Source organism: Arctopsyche grandis, chromosome 5, assembly GCF_051622035.1.
Source record: "Arctopsyche grandis isolate Sample6627 chromosome 5, ASM5162203v2, whole genome shotgun sequence".
NCBI lineage: Eukaryota > Metazoa > Arthropoda > Insecta > Trichoptera > Hydropsychidae > Arctopsyche > Arctopsyche grandis.
Window position 1 is genome coordinate 26,466,924 of NC_135359.1, and position 20,068 is coordinate 26,486,991.

Here is a 20,068-nt window from a genome sequence, read left to right on the forward strand (position 1 = left end):
AATAAAATATTTTATTGGTGCAATAAAAAAACTGTGAATCAAAACGATATAGTTTCAATATTAGTATGGTACTAAACTGTCAATAACTACGACATGATTTTTATTTAGGAACGGAATTACTCGGGAAGAAAGAAACCGGAACGAAAGATCGGAAGAAAAAAAATTATGAACACATAAAAAAAGAGGAAACCAACATACATAAATGGGGAGGTACCATTTCCGGGCGATTTAGAAATTTGAAAAAAATTAACAACGTAGCGAACAACATTTTATTAAGCTATGCAAAATTTCATTGTGATCTAATGTTCTATGCAAAACTTCTGATGAGCTATGCAAAACTTCAAATGATGTTCAAACTATTTTCAAAATACAAACATATCGCTATTCTATCTATGTGAGATAACACTCGCCGTATTATAATAGGTGTTTCGATTAGACATACATAAATATATACGTCACAGATTTTTCTATTGGTGTTTTATATTGTTTACATGTAGGTAGTTTTTTTCATATTTAATAACACTGAGCAACAAAAAAAAATACCAGAGCGGAGACTAGCTAATCTTTACTAAGTTTGACCCACTGAATTCGAATATTATATTTATTTTTGTTGGTGGGCGATCGTTTACGAGTATAATCCGTAAAAAATATATATTTTTGAATTCTAAATTCGCTAGACAATTAATTAGAAGTATTTTAAAGCAATGAAATATAACAATTAATAGGAAAAATATCAGACTATTGATTACAATACTCAGTTTGAGCGTAACAATCCTAAATTTTGAGTTAAAGACCGCAAAAGCCAAAAAACTGTAAAAATCGCGGATTTTTTTAAACGCTCATATCTCGTAAACGATCGCCCACCAAAAAAATAAATATCATATTCGAATTCAGTGGGTCAAACTTAGTAAAGATTGGCTAGTCTCCGCTCTGGTAACTCAAAAACGTGATTTTTTGTTGCTCAGTGTAATTAAATATAAATATATTTAAAAGGTATTTGAAAAAAATTCGACCGCGTGGGGGGGATCGAACACATGACCGACGACACATTTTTTTTTTATTTAATAACTTAATATGCCAACAACCATGCGATGATATTTCATCGGGCACAACACTTCAACTATAAAAACAGTGATCGATATTGAATGCAACTCAGTCAGAGGTCGAATTTTCTGAAGATCAAAACACTTCAAAGTGCAAAAATTAATAGAATATTTATAATATTTTATTTTATAAAGTAGTATAGAAAATTTTATAATGTTTAATCATATAAAAATGTACACAAAGATAGAAAGTTTTTTTGATTTTCTTTCTACCAATGTCATTCATCAAATTATTTCAGCATACTGGTACAACCGTGCCTGTCAAAGTAAATTGACAATTGAGATCCATGTTTATCAATGCATATACATTTATATCTATATGCACATACATATGAATATATGAATGTATGCATATAGACTTAACCCCGAGCCGAGCAGAGGACTTTCGCTAGTCCTTTCATAAATAAAACTAGACATATACAAATAAAGTTTTCACGGGCAGGAAGTCCGCCAACGCAAACATACATAAATATCTACATACATACATACATACTATATACGGCATCAGGTAACCAAAATTATCAACATACACCCGAAACGAATACGAGATAAAAGATTTTTTGTGATAAAGTGCGAGTTAAGGAAGGTTAACAAAAAACACAATAGTCCCATACAGATAACTTACATTCAAGGTTATATTTAGGGTGAATTGAGAAAAAAAGCCCTCTAGTAATAAAACCACCCGTTTACAACACCGAAAACGATCAAGACGAGATAGTAAGTTTGACGCACGTTTAAATCCGTAATCATAAACCATTTCAGATTTATTAACAATTGAGAAAAATAAATTCCCAATATCCAAATATATGGCATCCTTCGATTTTGAACTTCCTTCGAACAATGCAAGTTCGGCAGACTCCCTCTTGCGGAGGACTCGCATAGCGCAACGTCACAAACGAACGGGTCGATAGAACCGCTACAGGGACTATCAACTATTCCCAAAAATAAACTCAAAAGATAAAAAGATTCACACGTGAAGACCTGCGATGATTCATCATCGGCCGGGAAGAAGCAGGAAGAGCAAAAAAAAAAATAACGAGCATACATGTGGGACTTGACTATGTATGTGATTCACGACCGTGCAAAAAAGCAACGGAAGCAACAGAACTACTCAATTATAATTTATAAACTCCTCAATGTGTACTCGAAATACTTGAAACGAATTTATTATGAAGGAGAAATCGTAGCCATAACCGAAGACTATTTGTACACTATTTTCATCTCATAAAGACATGTTGTATTATTCACAATAGTAAAATAGGCGTATATATATAAGCGTATTTACAGTTATTGGTAATTAATAAAGTCCCAATGTACAGGTGTTTGTTTCCTATACATATGTACATTAAGACCTACCCAAGCCTTAGTAAGATGTCTCATATTAAAGGTAGTTGCAATACGTAGCATTGCTAATTGTAACAATTATAATACGTTATCCGGATGATTTACAGTCAGTCCGTATTATTAAGCTATTCTTTTATATTCAAATCATGATTACTAGAGACCCGTATTTTTTAACATTTTGCGATAGATGTCAATTTTAGCGATTTATTTACATGCAATTTTTTGTATTACTATCTATCTATTATACATATATTAAATAGTTATGATTGTTCGTAAATACGTCACAGCGATAATGTACATATATACTTTACATATGTATGTACTTTGAACGCTGCTCACTTTTGATCAAGTGCACGAATGCGTAAACCTAGTTATTAATTTTATAATAATTGTCATTATATACTATTTTTACTAACCTCTTATTACTTTCACTTACGATCACTATTAAGGAAAAATTCTGTCTCTTATCCGATCGTTTTCATACTTTGCCATTTTGCTTACTTTGGTCATCAATATATGTAAGTGGAAGTGTCATCCTCCATTACGATGGTGAAAAAATATCGTATTAGACACGTTTGAAAATACTTCCTTGTATTTCTCCCTGACGTTTTTAGTTTATTTTATTCGTTATGTTAGCTTAAAACTGTACGTACTTCATATTTTTTTTTAGTTAAAAGTTTTGAAATTAATCTCTATGTCTAAAAGAAATTAATGCCAAAACCATTAGCTATCACGAAAATCGCGAATACGGAATATCTGGCACTCGAGTTCTCGTTCGGATGACAGTTCACGTGTGTAACTCTCGATGGATGGAATTTTCGGGTGTCAGTTCCACGATCGAGATTTTAGTGATATCGATTTGTGCGGAATAATCACCGAACCATCCCTCACATATCAATAGTAAGTAATATAATGGTAAAAATAAGTTAGCCTGTTGATATTTAGCCAAAGGTATGCGAAAAATATTAAAAATCCTACAAATGAACGTAAAAAACGAAACTCTTGTTAATTTTCAATGAATTTTCATAAAACAACAACTCGTAATATTTTCATTTTCGTCAGAAATCTCAATCTACAACGCACGTAGTTCAACGTTTGAACACATAGAACGAATCTAATTTTTTCTGCTTTTCAAGGGGGAAATAAAACTAGTTTTGGACTTAGTAAGCCCTGGTTGGGTACACATGGCCACGAAGGGCGTTGGGGGGGAGGGCGGCGGCCCCTCGGCCTTCTGCGCGGCCCTTCGCCCCCATTGCACATCAAACGAACGAGGGTCCCGCTATGCCCGTAATATCGAGCGAAGCCATTGTGTCCTCTGATGGAATCATACCCGGCCACTGGACTGGGTTAAGGGGCGATTTGATCAGCTGTGAACGCCGTCAACACCACTGTCGATAATTAACTACAAAAAAACTCGGTCGCATGAAAAAAAAACAAAAATAAAATTATTAAAAAAAAAAACAACAACATAATTATAATAATAAGCTTTTGTGTTCCCGGAATTAATCAGCCACTTCGTTCATAGTGTCACGCTATTATGCAAATGCGAGTGCGTTGAATTTTTGCATCGCACGCCAGCCCCGCCACGTATTTAAATTAAATATAACGTGTAAATAAATTTAAAACGATTACTTTGATTTTTGCGATTGAGTAGTTTGAAAAAAAAATCAACACTTATCGCGTTTAACGAAATCGCTGTTCAAATATTGTCGTAACTCGTTCAAATTTGTGGTCGTACTCGTTTTATCGTTCATTGATAGTGTCATCGCAAGGACACGTTTGATATTTTATAAATTAAAAAAATATACACGCACTCATTCGATTAAACATTTCCCTATATGTATTAACATTTGATTAATCAAACTTTGATATTTCATGAATGACGATTACACCAACTTTCAACTAATGACTAATTTTACAATATTTTTTAAACATAAACAAGGAAAAGCAAGAATCGGCACGATTAATCAGATGTGAATTTATTTGTAATAGCGTATCAACAATATAATAAATATAAATATGTTAATTTTGATGAGATGATAGTGATTTTCATTCACTAAAATTCTTACTTTTGTAACAGCTGTAAAAATTTCGAATTAGCATTTCAGAATATTATCAGGATTTGAAACATGCAACCTTTAGTTCCAAAACAACATCATCCTGATAAACAAGGCCGACGAGAGGGGAGGGGAGTGCCGGGGTAAAGTGCCAGGGCCTGGACTACTCGAGGGGCCCCGTATCGGAAATTCTATCTGTTATATCATACTAATAGTTCTGATAGATTTTTTGCATATTAAAATAATATGATTTTTTATATTAAAATATTAGTATTCAGAGGTAAGGGGAATCAAGTCGAGGTACAAGAAAACAATTAGAAGGTTTCAGATTTTTAATAGATGCTTTTAATAGTAGCCGGGTTCCGAATGAATCCTGAGACCAATCCGCTTGCTTCTATAAATGTTTGTAAGCCTCTCGGGTTCGGTCGTTTAGTCGAGCTCGCTCATTGGTCGGTGAGGCGAGCTCTCCGATTCGTCGAAGGTTCGGGCTCTCTGATTAGACAATAAGTACCGCGCGCTAATTGGGCGGCGTACCCGGATCGGCAACAAAAAGTATCTATAAGATATTTTTCAAAAAGTTTGTCATAGAGCCCAGAATTCGTTTTTACCAGGGCCCGGGATTTCTCTCGACGGCCCTGCTGGAAAATAATGTAATGAATGTATGTAATATACGTATATTTCCTACACATTTATAACCTAAATATGTAATAGAATTCGTAAAAACGCCTTCATAATATGCAAACACTACATATGATACAAATTCTGCACTGTTCAAGTCTATGAATTTCGTAACTCTACATGATTATCACTAATCAAATAAGTACATGATCCCATAGATGATTTCCTCTTTGAATGCTGTATTTAGCAATAAATAGTTTTAAATTAGTAGAGTAGTAATACGTACATATTTTACTATTCGATCTGACTTTTTGTGCTATTTTTAACTCAATTCAACGCAACTTTTCAAAAATATATAATGCTTCTACACACACTCGCCCTTTGAGCATTTTCAATCACTTGGGAAATCATCGATAATGTCAATACGTCTTCAGTTCAGAGAACAGCACAGCACCATGAAAGGAACGAACGTTTCTCTGCGGAAGTATCGGTAAATGTCGCAAATTTAAAGAACAGAGTTCCGATGCTCGACACGTCCACCTTTTGTTCGATCCAACGCGATGAATAAATACATTGTGAATATGTATATGTACATACATACATATATACGTACATGTGCATAGTTTTACCGACGTCTGAACGAACGACTTGGTTTTCTACTGTCAAAATGTATGATCGTCGAAGGCACAGGTACTCATCTGAGAGCACACATTATACAATGCGTGCGTCGAGAGCGAGAGAGGTTGAATGGGTCAGGTGGTACCCAAGATACATAATATGTATGTACAAATAAAAAGTAATGTCGCTGTGGTTGAGGGTCCACGTCCGTAATTAGTCATGTGCGCCAGCTCTCTGGCGAAAGGAAGCGCCAGCCAGGGATTACGAAACTCCAGGGCCGCATTTGAAATTCAAATTTGGGAAGTCTAGCTATATAGCGGTCGACTGTAAATAACAGGCTCTTTGGCTTCGTTCTCTGCGACGCAACTGCGAGAGCACGTCGCTTCCCGAACCACTGGACAATAATTAAATCAAACGGTGAATATAGGCACAATGGAGTTTTCAATGACTCTTCTAAATAATGTGAAAAATTCGACTTGAACGAAAACAAAAAAAAAGTTAAATAAAGAGCTAGCAGGTAGATATATAGCAAACAAGTGAAGTTATTTCTATATGCAGTTGAAAACAAACAGAAAAGAGAATATCGCTGGGTACTCAAATGAAAAGAAACAATAGTGCAATATAAACGTCGAGTCACTCATAGTTCATATTCAAAAAGAAAGTTTTCTGAGAACGATCCCTAAATTTATACATCGACGTGATTAACCAAAGGTATTTGAGAACTTATATAAACAAAAATTATGATGTACATACATAATACAACGTACAGTATATTTATCTCGCGACGGTTTAACCTCCCCATAAATTGCTCTGTATACATTATGATTACTAATGAAATTTCGCCTGAATACAAAAGCCAGCAGTATGGCTCGTTGGTTGCGTTTGTTTAGCACCGCGAGGTTACCGGGTTCGATCCCGTGCTAATCTATAATGCTGCTGGTCATACTTGGATATTTGTGACTCTAAGTCGATCGTTTCCTATCAGAGTTTGCCAATTTATCAGATTTCATTGTTGAAACGGTTCCTCCATCAAATTGGCAAAAACCATCCTACCCGATATGTCACAAATATCTGAATTTGATTAATGTACAATATTTAAAAATGTTTGTACAAGTCTAAATTCATAGATTTCTCTATGGATTAATTAATTAATTGTTAATTTCGTGTTCTTCAGCTCTCAAAATACAGCGATTTATGTAATAAAAAATGCTGTAATTAATTGCCTAGGAAGGTAAATTGGGGTTTATCTGTTAGGCCTTCTTGGTATATATCTATGTATGTAAAACTAAAATAAAATCTTAGATCAATGTGTTTTGCCAATGATGATGTATGTATGCGAAACTTGGGTATTGAAAGCCTGAATGGTGCATAAAATCCAATGCAATCAAAAAAGTATGGAACACTTTGCTCGGGATTACGAGAAAAGATAGAAAACGGAATATGTGGGTGAGAAGGTAGTCAATATAATAAAGATAGTAAGGCGATTGAAATATCAATGGGCCGATCATGACCCTAGAAGTATAACTCGGTAGGTGCATTAATGCTAACCACCGAGAGGTTCCCGTTTTTAAGCCCTGGGTTGACCTCGATTGAAAAGAGTTTTTTCGGAAGTATTTCTGTAGTGCTGCTGATCAGACTTGGATATTAGTGACTCCAAGTCCATCGGTTCTCATCAGAGTTTGCCAATTTATCTGATTTCATTGTTGAAACAGCTCCTCATAAAATAATAAAAACCATCATACTCACTGTGTCATCACTGATGACTAGTCACCGGAGCCTGAGGGGGCCGTGTATTGTTCAAAGGTTGTAAATGCATTGTTAAAGGTTTGCCGAACAATGGATAGCACTGTGACTATCCTACCTCTACTGATGACACAGTGAGTAGGAGTGACGACTCATCACTATTTGAATATGACTTAAAATTTATATGTATACAAGTTTAATACCATATGTGTTGGACCTCGGGAGCAACCCGTAATGGTATCATCAGAATGGTTAAGGCTGCAAATAAGGCCACAGGGGAGATGGGTGGATGAGATTAGAAAAATGTGTGAGATACATAGATATAGAATAACCATATACATACATATATATAGAATATTCTAAATCTATGGTTAGATAAGATGGATGAGAGTATTCTAAAACAGAGGCGGATGGAAGAGCGGTGGAGAGACCTTCATCCAGCAGTGGATGACAAATTGCTGTAAATGAAAAATGATGATTATGAATAAAATTCCAATGTGCATGTGTGTATCACATTTCTTTCCTATACATTCAAATCCTGCACAATAAAATAAATTATATAATTATCGTAGCACAAGTGAAACTAAGTAAAGCCCCATAAAAAACTTGTGAAATTTAAGAACATTTCAATTCCTCAGAAATTAATTCAAGCAGTTCGTCTTGATTATAAAAGTGAATGGAACAAGAGAGAGATACAGATCTTTGACATTAAACATCAAATTACAATCAATGTGTCTAGATACTATTCGAAAATCGATTTACGTTTCACAGTCATAAAGGGCACGATTAAGAAGAAAGAAATATAATTTCAATTCAATTACAAAATCTCTTATTTATAAATAAAACAATAATAACACACGTTTGATCGCAATCAATCTGACACTTGATATCAGTCAACACGCCGATAAAATATATATACACATGCATATTCCAAATATAATTCGCCATGCTTCGCACACTCCGGCAATAGACATAAAAATTATACGGGCAAATAATGATTCCGCCTTATCGCACCTCGTTATCGATAAATGATATTCATATCCTGTAAATGCATCGTAAGATGTCAATAACAGGTATTTATCGAGAAGTAGACGACAGGCAGGTGAGACGGCAGAAGGGCATTATACGAATAATCGGGTGACATTTAAATTTCCGTTCGACGTGACGACCACAACTGCACTGGCTATAAAACCATACATATGTGTGTATGAGTTAGATTCGAGATTAGTAAAAAGAGAACTACGTGTGTATGTATTCTGTGCAGTAAAAGATCCAGCAATAAATAATAAACGACGATCCGTTAAAATATACACATGCATAGGTGTTATGGTGTAGTCGTTCGTAAATAGAATTTGATAGCATATTGTAGACGTGTGTTTGATGTTTGTGTTCGAATCACGGAATACAATTTGTATATGACAGTATTTTATACAAACATACTACATACGTATGTATGTATGTATATACGTGTAGAGATAGATCGAAATAGGCAAATACAACGAGAAAGAGTAAACAGCTGCTATGACACCGGTAGCTCGAGGTTAAACTATTCATTCTGGTAACCGGTTAGTAAATAATCGTCGATTGCTTATTTATAAAAATTGTTTGCACATTTGCCTATTTAATATGTAAGTTATTTGATACTATAATTATTTTTTTGAAAAAAAAACAACAAAAATTCATTGAACCGATGTGAAGACGCTTTTTCCTATCATAAGTTATGATAGGAAAAAGCGCCTTCACATTACGATTCATAACTTATCATACAAACTATTGCCAGGCAAAATATTTATTTGGAGTGGAATTTATGAAGTTTTTAATACGTTTGAGTTCTCTTCGACGGATTTAATTCTTTCGAGACCTCTTCAACCATTTCAACGGATATAGTTTCATACATTCGGTGTTGTCCATAAGATAAAATTCAAATGAAAAAAAAAAAACAAAAAAGAGAAAAATCTTCTTGAAATGCAGAGGTATATTTAAAAAAAATTACCAAAATTTGCGAAAAAAGTAGGCGTTCGCGAAGAAACTTCAAAGCTTTTAATAATTTCGTGTACGATCTTGACAACCATACTTTGTGATTTATTAAGTAAATATACATACATATGTATTTACGTAATGTAGTGACGGCTCGTGAAAGATGTTTTTGAGGCTTAGCATTTATCTATCTATAGTTTTTCCATACAAAATACGGTTTGGATGGGGAACTGCAGTACCTAAGTCTCAATGTACTAAGCCAGTATTATAAAAAGCTTTTATGTGCGTATAAAATTAGTGAATTAAAAACATATATGAAAAAAGAATAAAAGTTTGTAATATTAAGATTACATGAGATGGGTGAAACAAGTAACTTTTAATTGAGTTGTGAAGGAGTGGTAGAAAGCCGCGTTTAGACAGCTAGCTGTCATCGCTTCGATTTGACATAAGATTTCGATGTAATTTTAAATGATTAAACGTCTCTAACTTCATGTCGGAGACATTAACTTACTCCAATGTTAGCTAACCCCCTATTTCGGTAAAATACCAAAGCGATAGAGTGCAAATGGTTTAAAATCAGATCCCAAATTTTTGGCGGACCGGAATTTCATGAAACTAACAAAAGGTGAAGCTAATAAAAAATACACACTTTTTAAAGCCTTGAAAATCTATTTAGGTATTGATACCAGATACAATGAAATCTCGAAACTTCTTCTATTGATATTTTATATTAAGGCAAAAAACGCGTAAATCTGAGCGCACGGTGTAGCGCCAAAACCGACGCTTTTCGACGATGACATTTCGTCGTGTCGTGTCGCTTCACTTTGCCTCGTGTTATTAACCTGTGCGTATTGTTTAACATCGTTTCAACAAGAAAAATGTTCGGTCAATGTACTTTTCTTTTCTGAGACAGGTTGCGTTGACGAGTGTTAATTCATTTAATTTTTTCTTCGTGCCAGAGCGCATTAGCATAAAGGCAAAACGGTAGTGTAAAGAAATTGGTTTCGTTTGTAAATATTAGAACAAACAAATAATAATGGTTTTTGAATTATGTATGTAAACACACATAAGACACCGTTCGATTTAATACAATACATACACATAAATAAATAATAAAAAAACAGTTCCAAAATAAAAACTGGTTTAGTGATTTACGAAGCAATTCGCGTCATTTATATATAGTCCGAGGGGCAACTATGCAGAATATCGATTAAGCCTACAACAATCAATCATTATTTAATAGTTAAGATGATTGAAATAATCAATGCGATACGATAAATAAAAAAAAATGTAAATTATGACGTCGCAAAACAAGATAGTGATAGCGAGTTTCAATCGTTCCAGAGAAATGTTGCGGCATATTCCATTTATGTATTTGCACATTCCTAAGAAAAAACAGATATTGTTCGCTAGAAAAAAATATTGACAATATACAAATAAAAACTTTTGAAAGAGAACAAACAACTTTGCATACGGGCAAAAAAGCAATCTTCGGACCGAGAGCTTAGAAGCTAAAAAGTAACGAGAAATTGCGCTAATGATTCGAAAGCAACGTTGCAACTGACGACTATTGCGAAACGGCCCGTTTAGCAGTTTGTGCAGTATAAAACCAGCATTCGAATTGCATCAGCACACGAATCAAGGATGCAATTCAAATGACTGATGATGTCGGTTCGAATCATGCATGCAGCTCAAATGCAGTAAAATAATGTGAAACGCACACATATGAATATATATACATAGGTACAAGCGTTTAGTATAATGCACCTCACCCAATAAACGAAGAACTAATCCGTTCAAATCCAAAATCAACCCACACATATCTACCTATAAATATAATCATGAAATCATTTTCTTCGTTTTGACATTTAGACCGTTTTCTGTGTACAGTGATTGATCGTGGAAGTCGTGAGCCGGTGTGGTGTATGCAGTGGCACTAGCGGACAATTATTATCACGGTGAATGCACCATTGCGCCAAATGCATTGCGATATTGCGAAACCATAGTGCAACGAATAAATCACGGTGTTTCGAAACTTGCATTGAAATGAAAGTAACTGAAGACCGAGTAAAACGTGGGATACATAATATGTAATCGAGAGTTTCAAGGCTGGACTGGATTCCGTTAGACGACAAACACTGCAAAAGTCATAGTTTTATATCTATAATATTTTAATTGTACTTAAATTTGAAAAATGGAATGTTACATACAATCGACTTGAATAACCCAATCTCATCCTCATATAAGTATATACAATATATTATATAAGCCATCAAATTTGATATATGTATGTACCTACTGCATATTCATCAATCATTGAAAGTGTTTTATCTAACTGTAATCCGCCCGAGCAACGCCGGCCAGTGCATCTATGTATGTACGTACATATATAAAATCATACAAAAATTCTAGTCTAAAGGTCTGCATTCACATAGAAATTGATGTGCAAGAGAAGACAACTTGTCTATTAATAGATATGGTTCTCGTTTAAAACACAATCGGTCGGGTGATCCTAGTGTTTATTGCTGCCCTTCAAGGACATAAAATATCCTAAAATATAAAGGACTTATTTTGTAAGTGGTTTGTTCACAAAGATGTTGTAATGAGTGAACTAATGACTAGACTGGATAGAGAGCGTGCATTTTCCATGAATCGGGGCGGTTTGGCTCTATTTACAAAGCTATGTAGAGTGCAAAAAAAAAGATTCGGCAAACCTTTAACAAAGCATTTACAACAATTCAATAATTGAACAATGAAAATGGACATTACTAGAGGTAGGATAGTCACAGTGCTATCCATTGTTTCATTGTTGTAAATCGTTTGTAAAAAAGATTCGGCAAACCTTTAACAATGCATTTACAACCTTTGAACAATACGCGGCACCTTCTGGGTCCGGTGACTAGACATTACTAGTCCGCAGTCTAGTAATGTACATTTTGTTTTTGAAATTTTCTTCAACGCATATTAGGCAGTTCGTTTCCGTCTAAAACGACGTAAATACTTCTTAATTTATCCCTGAAGAGATATGAAGTAACATCCAAGTTAGATAATTATTTTGGAGCTAGTGATCTTTTCACTTCGTGGATTTCAAAAATTCAGGAGGGCCGAACAGGTAACCCCAATGCGCCTTCCTGGCCAGAAACATTGTAGAGAAACAGGTACAAGTATACAAAGTATATATCAATTAACATCCACACAGACATCTATGGTCAAATTTATAAATTTGCAGCACTTTATGCGATTGCGAAATGCGAGATTGCTGACAACTCGATATTTTCGAGAAAATGGGTAAGGTTGCCAATTACATAGTTAGAACCGTTTCAATGAAAATCAGATAAATTGGCAAACTCCGATAGGAAACGATCGACATCCTGGAGTCACAAATTCAAGGTCTGGCAATGCTTTGTTCAAAGCATTATATGCCAACCACTAGTCTATTCTGCTAGTTATATTATCATATGTCGGTATGATTCTAAAACTGCAATTTGTCAAAATAATTTCTGTTCAAGAAAAGATGCTCAATAACGGAAAATGTGATGAGACCTGTCCGCAGACAAATCCCTACATTCACATGTTACATCTCGTAGGTCAGCATTCTGAAACGCGCGGCTCCGTACGTTTGTGCAATAAAAACTAACGAGCATCCATTGTGCATAAAATTCACAGAACGTGTTAATTGAATCTTTGCCATGTAAAAAGAATCCATTTCCTAGCAAAGGGCCGAGACCACCGCGCCACTTCCACAGGTTAAATAACGGCGAAGACGCTAATTTAGCAGATAGGCGAACAATTGCCGCAAATTGCTGGTAACACATCCGGCCCAAGGATGAAAATGCATTATGAGAGCCGACGCAACGCTTGGGAACGCTTGCGTGCACATTTTGTGCAGCCTCACCAGACGCGCGATTGTGCAACGGCCGGGTCTTTAGCACCGAAAATAGGCCATGGCTGCACACACACACAGCAAATATCACTAGTTTACTATTATAGCATAGACATAGTTAAGAATGACCTAACCGAGAGAACGCAACGTATCGTTATCGAATGTTCCAGTTTCGACTTCGAAGAAAAGAGAGAAAATCAAAAATAAATACATAAATAAATTGAAATAGTATTTGATGCAAAAACTCAATATAACACTGCTGCATCTGCATTGAATTGAAGTGTGTCAAAGAAATTACGACATTAGACAAAAATCGAGAATGCGTTTATAATGTAAACAAACAAGACCTACATAATAATAATTGCTAGCTTCAGTGCAAAAACCGCAAGAGATTAGATAAAGCGCTACGTGACGGAGAAAAGCGCTATTCGTATTGTTATTGCTTAATGAATTTCTACAAATATGCATGATGCTTATAAATAATACAAAATTAATAAAGAAATAAACGCGATTTATTATACCTACATATGAACATATACATACATATTATATACAAACACACATACTGGGAAAATTCAAATAAATTGTACACCTAATGATAATTTTATACGCGAATTTATTATGTTACATTATAAAGACGAGAAACAAATTCCGTACTGTGTTTCGATTGGAATTTGCGACTCAAAAATGTGTTCTCCGACTGAGATAAAGTGTGAAGTGTATGTTTATATTGATCCATATGTGGTCTAAAACCCGTTTAAAAAAAACAAAACACGAATACATACTCATACCCAAGTTAGATTTCGCAATCAAGATAAAACGTTCGAAAATACCGTAATGGAATCTACGATGTTCTACAATTTCGATGTTTTATTATAGATTCAGATAAACGAAAACCTGTATGCAAGCTTATCGGGGCGAAATTCAAAATAAAAATGTACACATTGGCGATATAATGTAATAATATTGCAGCGGTCGGAAACTGGCGGCTCTGGAACCGCATGAGACTATTTAAATGAAACTTAAAATATAAATACTCAAAGATTTTTTTTAAAGATAACATAATTTCTATATTTTATATGAAGCCAAATCAAGAAAAATATGTGTATTGCAATTTTTATAGAAATTATCGATATTCTAAGATTTATTTAATATAATATTTGGCCAGCAGTATATACATATATATATAGCTCAGTGGTTAGCGTATGTTTCCAGGTTCAAACCCTGATCAGACCTCGATCGAAATTTCTGCAATATCGTGGTCAGATTTGGATATTGTTGACTCCAAATCGATTGCTACTTATCATAGTTTGTCAATTTATCTGATTTACTTGTTGAAACGTTTCCTCGCGTATTGGCTACCTACTAGGGAGTCAAATTTTCTGTAATTTCCGTTTACCGGTAATCCGATATTTTTTTTACAAATTACCGGTTAACCGGATTTTTCAATCTCAAATATAAATCACTTTTTTTGTACTAAATATAAAATAAACCAAACGCAAATAACCATTATTTATTATATACTAAGATACATTGCCCAAAAAATGGTACGAGTAGTACATAGTAGAATTATTCACAAACATTTTATAAAGTATTAAATATTTTTTTATCGTCGTTTAAGAAAATAACGAAGAAAACATAATGTATTAACACTGTTGTCCGATAGTTGTGATCTAATTTTGTGTTGTCCAATATTAGTGATCTTTTTTTCAGGTATATTTCATTTCATCATTAAAGTCATTTCCTTTCCCTAGATGACTTTTGTTTTATTTCACAGATAACACACACAAATAGTCGTAAATGGAACTGCTGCAATATCATCACCGGAATATGAAACTGATAGATTTACTACATCTTCCTTGGAAATCTGTTTTTTTCTTTATTTATATAAAAAAAAATTCTACAATTATATTCATTGTTGCATTTTTTTCCCGGATGAAGCACTGGGTCGTACCAGTTTCGCCAGAAGATAAAATAAAGGACGTGAATGTGATAAATCGCAACGAATATGGTTTGTTGATTTACCGGTAAAAGTAATGGCTTACCAATTAATTGCCGAGCTATTTTGCGGGCCATTTACCGGTAACGGCTTCCCTACTACCTACCCAATATTTGTCACCACTGTTTGATTGATTATAATTTAAAATTTATATATATAACAGACCATAGTCGATTTGAAGCAACATGAAATGAATAAATTGATATTTAAAAGTAATAAAATATTTAAGAATTTATTTAATATTGCGATTTTTTGTACATTTTACTCTTCGGTTTGGAAAGGCTCCCGACCACTGCATTATAGCGTCAAGAAGCGTGAGAAATATTGGTGAATGTATTTTTTATATTAATTTTATTGCATTTTTTTATTAGCGATTATATCTATCATATCAGCTATCGATCGTACAAAGTCTGGCTCATGAGAATATTATCCACAGCATGTGTGCTATGTAAGTATATGCGTGCAAAATATATGTACTTGTATGCGTGTGCCTGAATATTGTTTGGTGATATTGAAAAAAAAAAGCGCGCGTAACGAACGCCACTGAGCTAGGTGCGGTATGCGCGCGGGCACAGCGGCGTCTCGCGAAATAATTGAATGAGGTTGATAACCGCACGCGGTAAATAAAGTGAATGAACCGGCCCGCGTTCATGACATCGAAACACCAAATCTCGCTTTCAATCCGTGCCGAATTATGCAAGTGGCTGGCCCTGGCCGTGGATGAAGGCCGATCCACGACGAAGACTCGTTGGACCGATTTGTTCGGACGAGATCAGGAATATACCTTCGGTGCCTTTGTCCTACGATCCAGTCCTGCAACCTGTCTCGTACACTTTCAATAGAGCTGCATTCTAATCCACAGTTTTACATTTTACCGTTTTTAATCAGACGATTTGAAATGTTGATAATAAAATGATTCGAGATTCAAATTTGTTTTAGACAGACTAACGAACGTCGGATCGATCATGTTTTTTTGCATACGATTAAAAGTGAATGCGGATTGAGTAACTGTTTTATGTGCAGCTTGCAGTGATTGTTGAATCTACAGTTATATACTTGCTTAGTGCAAAACGAAAAAAGTACAATTTCAATATAATAGAACCCGGTTAAATTGAAAAATATTATTGAATTCAATACTAACAGTACTGCAAAAATGATCTACTTAATTGTGAGCCAATTTTATGAAAACTTTTTGTACAAATAGTGCAATAAAATATGTATGCAATTAAGTAAGAACGGTAAACGGTTGGCAAATTTCCTTTTATATTGTACAAAAAAGACCGACAAAGTTGTGACTGTTTATTTACAAATCAGCAGAATAGACTAAAGGTTAGCATATAAATTATATAAAAAGAAAATTTGGCAAATATAATGCTTTGAACAGAGTGGGTTCAAATCTCACTGGTTTCTGCTGGCCAGACCTTGGGATTTGTGACTCCAGGTCGATCGTTTCCTATCAGTGTTTGCCAATTTATTTGATTTTCATTGAAACGGTTCCAAAAAATTGGCAACCTTACCCATTTTCTCGTAAAATCTCTCAATGACATAGATGTCTCTGTGATATGTATTTATGTACTTTGTATAGCACTAATAATATTTGTATCAAATGTACTATGTTTCTGGCCAGGAAGGCGCATTGGAGTTACCAATTAAAAAAAATATGATGTGTAATAGATTTTTAGCAATGATATAGTATTTTACGGCTTATTTAATACAATATGTTTATACTACAATATTAAAAGAGTGAATGTAATAAATTTTTGAGATTGAAGACAAGTCCCGTTAAAAATACTTTTAGCAGTCGGCTGGGCAATATAATCATTTTGTTGACATTTCGTTTTAATTGCTTTAATCTTTCTCCAGTAGTTACATTCAGGGAATAAAACAGGTGATAATTTATATATGTACATATATTGGATGGATTTTATGCGGTGCCAAAATTTTATACGGAGCGATTTCACAAGTAAGATAAATCGAAAAATGCCAAGAGAATAACAGATTTTTCCGTCAACGATAAGTCTCACATTCACGGTCAAAGCTATCGATTTGCATTGATTGATGCAAATGTGATGCGATTTTCATCGCGCACGTTGCAAATTCAAGCATACGATGACATTCTCAAAAGTGTATTATCAAAAGACATTAAATATTTTCATCACACATATACATGTACGTATGCACGTCACTAAAATCTCGATCACGGAACATCTGACACCCAAAAACACCATCAATCGAAAGGTACGCACGCGAAATATTGCACTAACGAGAACTCGAGTGAGTGCCAGATATTCCGCATTCGCGATCGCAATTTGCGCAATAATCCGTTTACCTGCAAATGTGTGCTACGTCATGAATATTTATGTCGAGTAAGTTTTCCTGTACAATTACTTATACACTGCTAGTGTTAATCTAATATATCATTTCGATAGAGACTTTGTATGTAAGTTTTGTTGGGAACATTTTGTATGTAAGACAGACTTTGTATGTAAGTTTCTATGACGACGATATCGATATCGTTGAATTTAATTATTTTTCGATTCAAATAAATTTAATAAAAAAAAATAACTGAATGTTTACTGTTAGATTGTTTTGCCATATCTAAGCTGTTTATAATTACAAATAGCGAGTGAAGCCGGGTAAAATCACTAGTCTAATATATAATATAATATATATTAGACTATCAATATTTCCAATATTTTTATACTTTAGTTTAGTTATGTAATGTGCTATTTAATCATATTATAGATTTCATTCTTTTCCTTTTCATTTGTTTGTTTTGTATTTACCTTTTTCATTTGTTTTATATTTGTAAATTTCAATTTCTTCTTATATTCTATTTTATAACCTTTTCCAAATATTTTAATACTATAGTTTAATTATGCAGTGTTCTACATATTTTGTCATGCCTTTATTATTTACTTTTTAATTTGTTTTCTTTATATTTATCTTTATCTTTTTCATTTTTGTAAAAATCTATTATTGGACTCGGATGTTACATATATTATTTATTTACTATTTGTTTTTTTATACATTTTTTTATACATGTTGATTTTTCAATTAATAAAATAAAATAAAATAATATAATTTCGAAAGAGATTTTGTATGTAAACTATGTTAGCCTTAATGTATGTAAGGTTTGGGTGGTAGAATCCGTGACGTTAAATGTAATAAAAAAACAAATGAATATTCAAATAAAACTATTAAAATAAATTTAATCAAATGTTTACTATTAGATAAGCCATGTTTAAACGGTTTATATTACAAATACCGAGCGAAGCCGGATAAAACCACTAGTTATATATAAAAAATCCCCAAATTACACACACACAGACACACATTTTTTCTAGATCATGAAAACGTGATCAGTGATCGATTCCGAGTTCGAATAAGTCAAAATCTCGAGTTCGAATTTTTGCATGATCACAAAAAACTTCATCTACTGTTACCACGTACATAGATAAAGTAAAAAAAAATAGATATGCGAGATAGTTCCATCAGGTAAAACTACATTCAATGCACAAGTTCGTTCGATTTGAATTTGATCAATTATTCAGTCTACACACATACACACACGCACGCGAATACATATATCGCAACGAAAAACAAAAGAAGCGCGCGCATTGTAATTATTCAAATAGTTACTGGAATAATAATAATTGAAACAAAATTTGAAAACAAAATCGGCACTACCGCTAGAGCGGCACAGACGCGGGCGGGAAACGCTCGAGAGAGAGCGAGACGAACGCACGCACGTATGTGTTTTGGGGCACACATTTTCATAGTAAATAAACGTCTCGGATAAATACAAATTGTAAATTGATCTTTTACAACACTAGAAAAGTGGGGAAGGAGGGGGGGGGGGGGTGGGGGTGTGTTGTTTATGCGGAATAATGTCAGTTGACAGTTTATTAGGCACATGGTCGTCGACGTGTGCAGTCGGGAGAGGGGGAGGGGTGAGCGGGTGCCGATAATAATTGATGAAATAAAAGCACATAATCGTAGTGGGGCGGGGTGTGGGGTGTGGGGTCGGGTGGCGGGCGAGGGGAAAGGGGCGCGGCAGGTCGATAACCCTGGGTCGGCGTCCGGCGGGGCAGGGCGGGGTGAGGCGGGAGCGGTTGAGGGGTTGGGTGAGTGGGTGGGGTGGGGTGGGGTGGGGTGGGCGAGTGGGTGGGTGGGTGGGTGGTTGGTTGGTGTGTACCTGTCGGAAGACTCGGAGCTGTCGCAGCGGTCGGCGCAGCGGGAGACGCGGGTGGGGCGCGGGGAGGGGTCCGGGGGCGCCGCAGCCCGCGCGCGCCCGTCCGCCATCTCTCCTCTCCGCTCGCCCACTGGCACCGACGACTCCACTCCAGCCACCGCTACGGCGACAGCCACAGCCACAGCCACAGCCACTGCACTCTACCCTACCTCCGTCTCCGGCCGCAGCGCGGCGCACACTACTCCACCTCTACCGCTACTCACTACTACACGCGTCTACTATACTATTCCCCTCCCCCCTCGTTCCCCGTTCCCCGCTCCCCTGTCCCCTTGCTCCCGCTTCCCCTCTTCACCGCTGCACCCTTCCCCTATCCCGCCTATCCCGATCAACCTTTTCTGCAACGGCACCCCCCGTCGGTCGTTGCACGTTTAGCGCGCCATTCTCGACCCGTTCGAACGTGCTTTCGCGGTTATTCTTCCGATCGGCAACTTCCAACCAACTTCGGCACACGAGACTAAAAGTTTCCTTCGT

At 35.4% G+C, this 20,068-nt stretch overlaps 1 protein-coding gene across 1 annotated transcript in view; it reads right to left on the reverse strand.

Annotated features, from left to right (window-relative positions):
• The window catches only part of jing (AE binding protein 2 jing), a 138,767-nt gene extending 118,990 nt beyond the window's left edge, over positions 1 to 19,777 (reverse strand). The window contains exon 1 of the mRNA XM_077430559.1: positions 19,541 to 19,777. Within this exon, the coding sequence (XP_077286685.1) occupies positions 19,541 to 19,647 (107 nt within the window). The 5' untranslated portion in view covers positions 19,648 to 19,777. The remainder of the gene's footprint in view (positions 1 to 19,540) is intronic.
• Between the last annotated feature and the right edge of the window lie 291 nt (positions 19,778 to 20,068).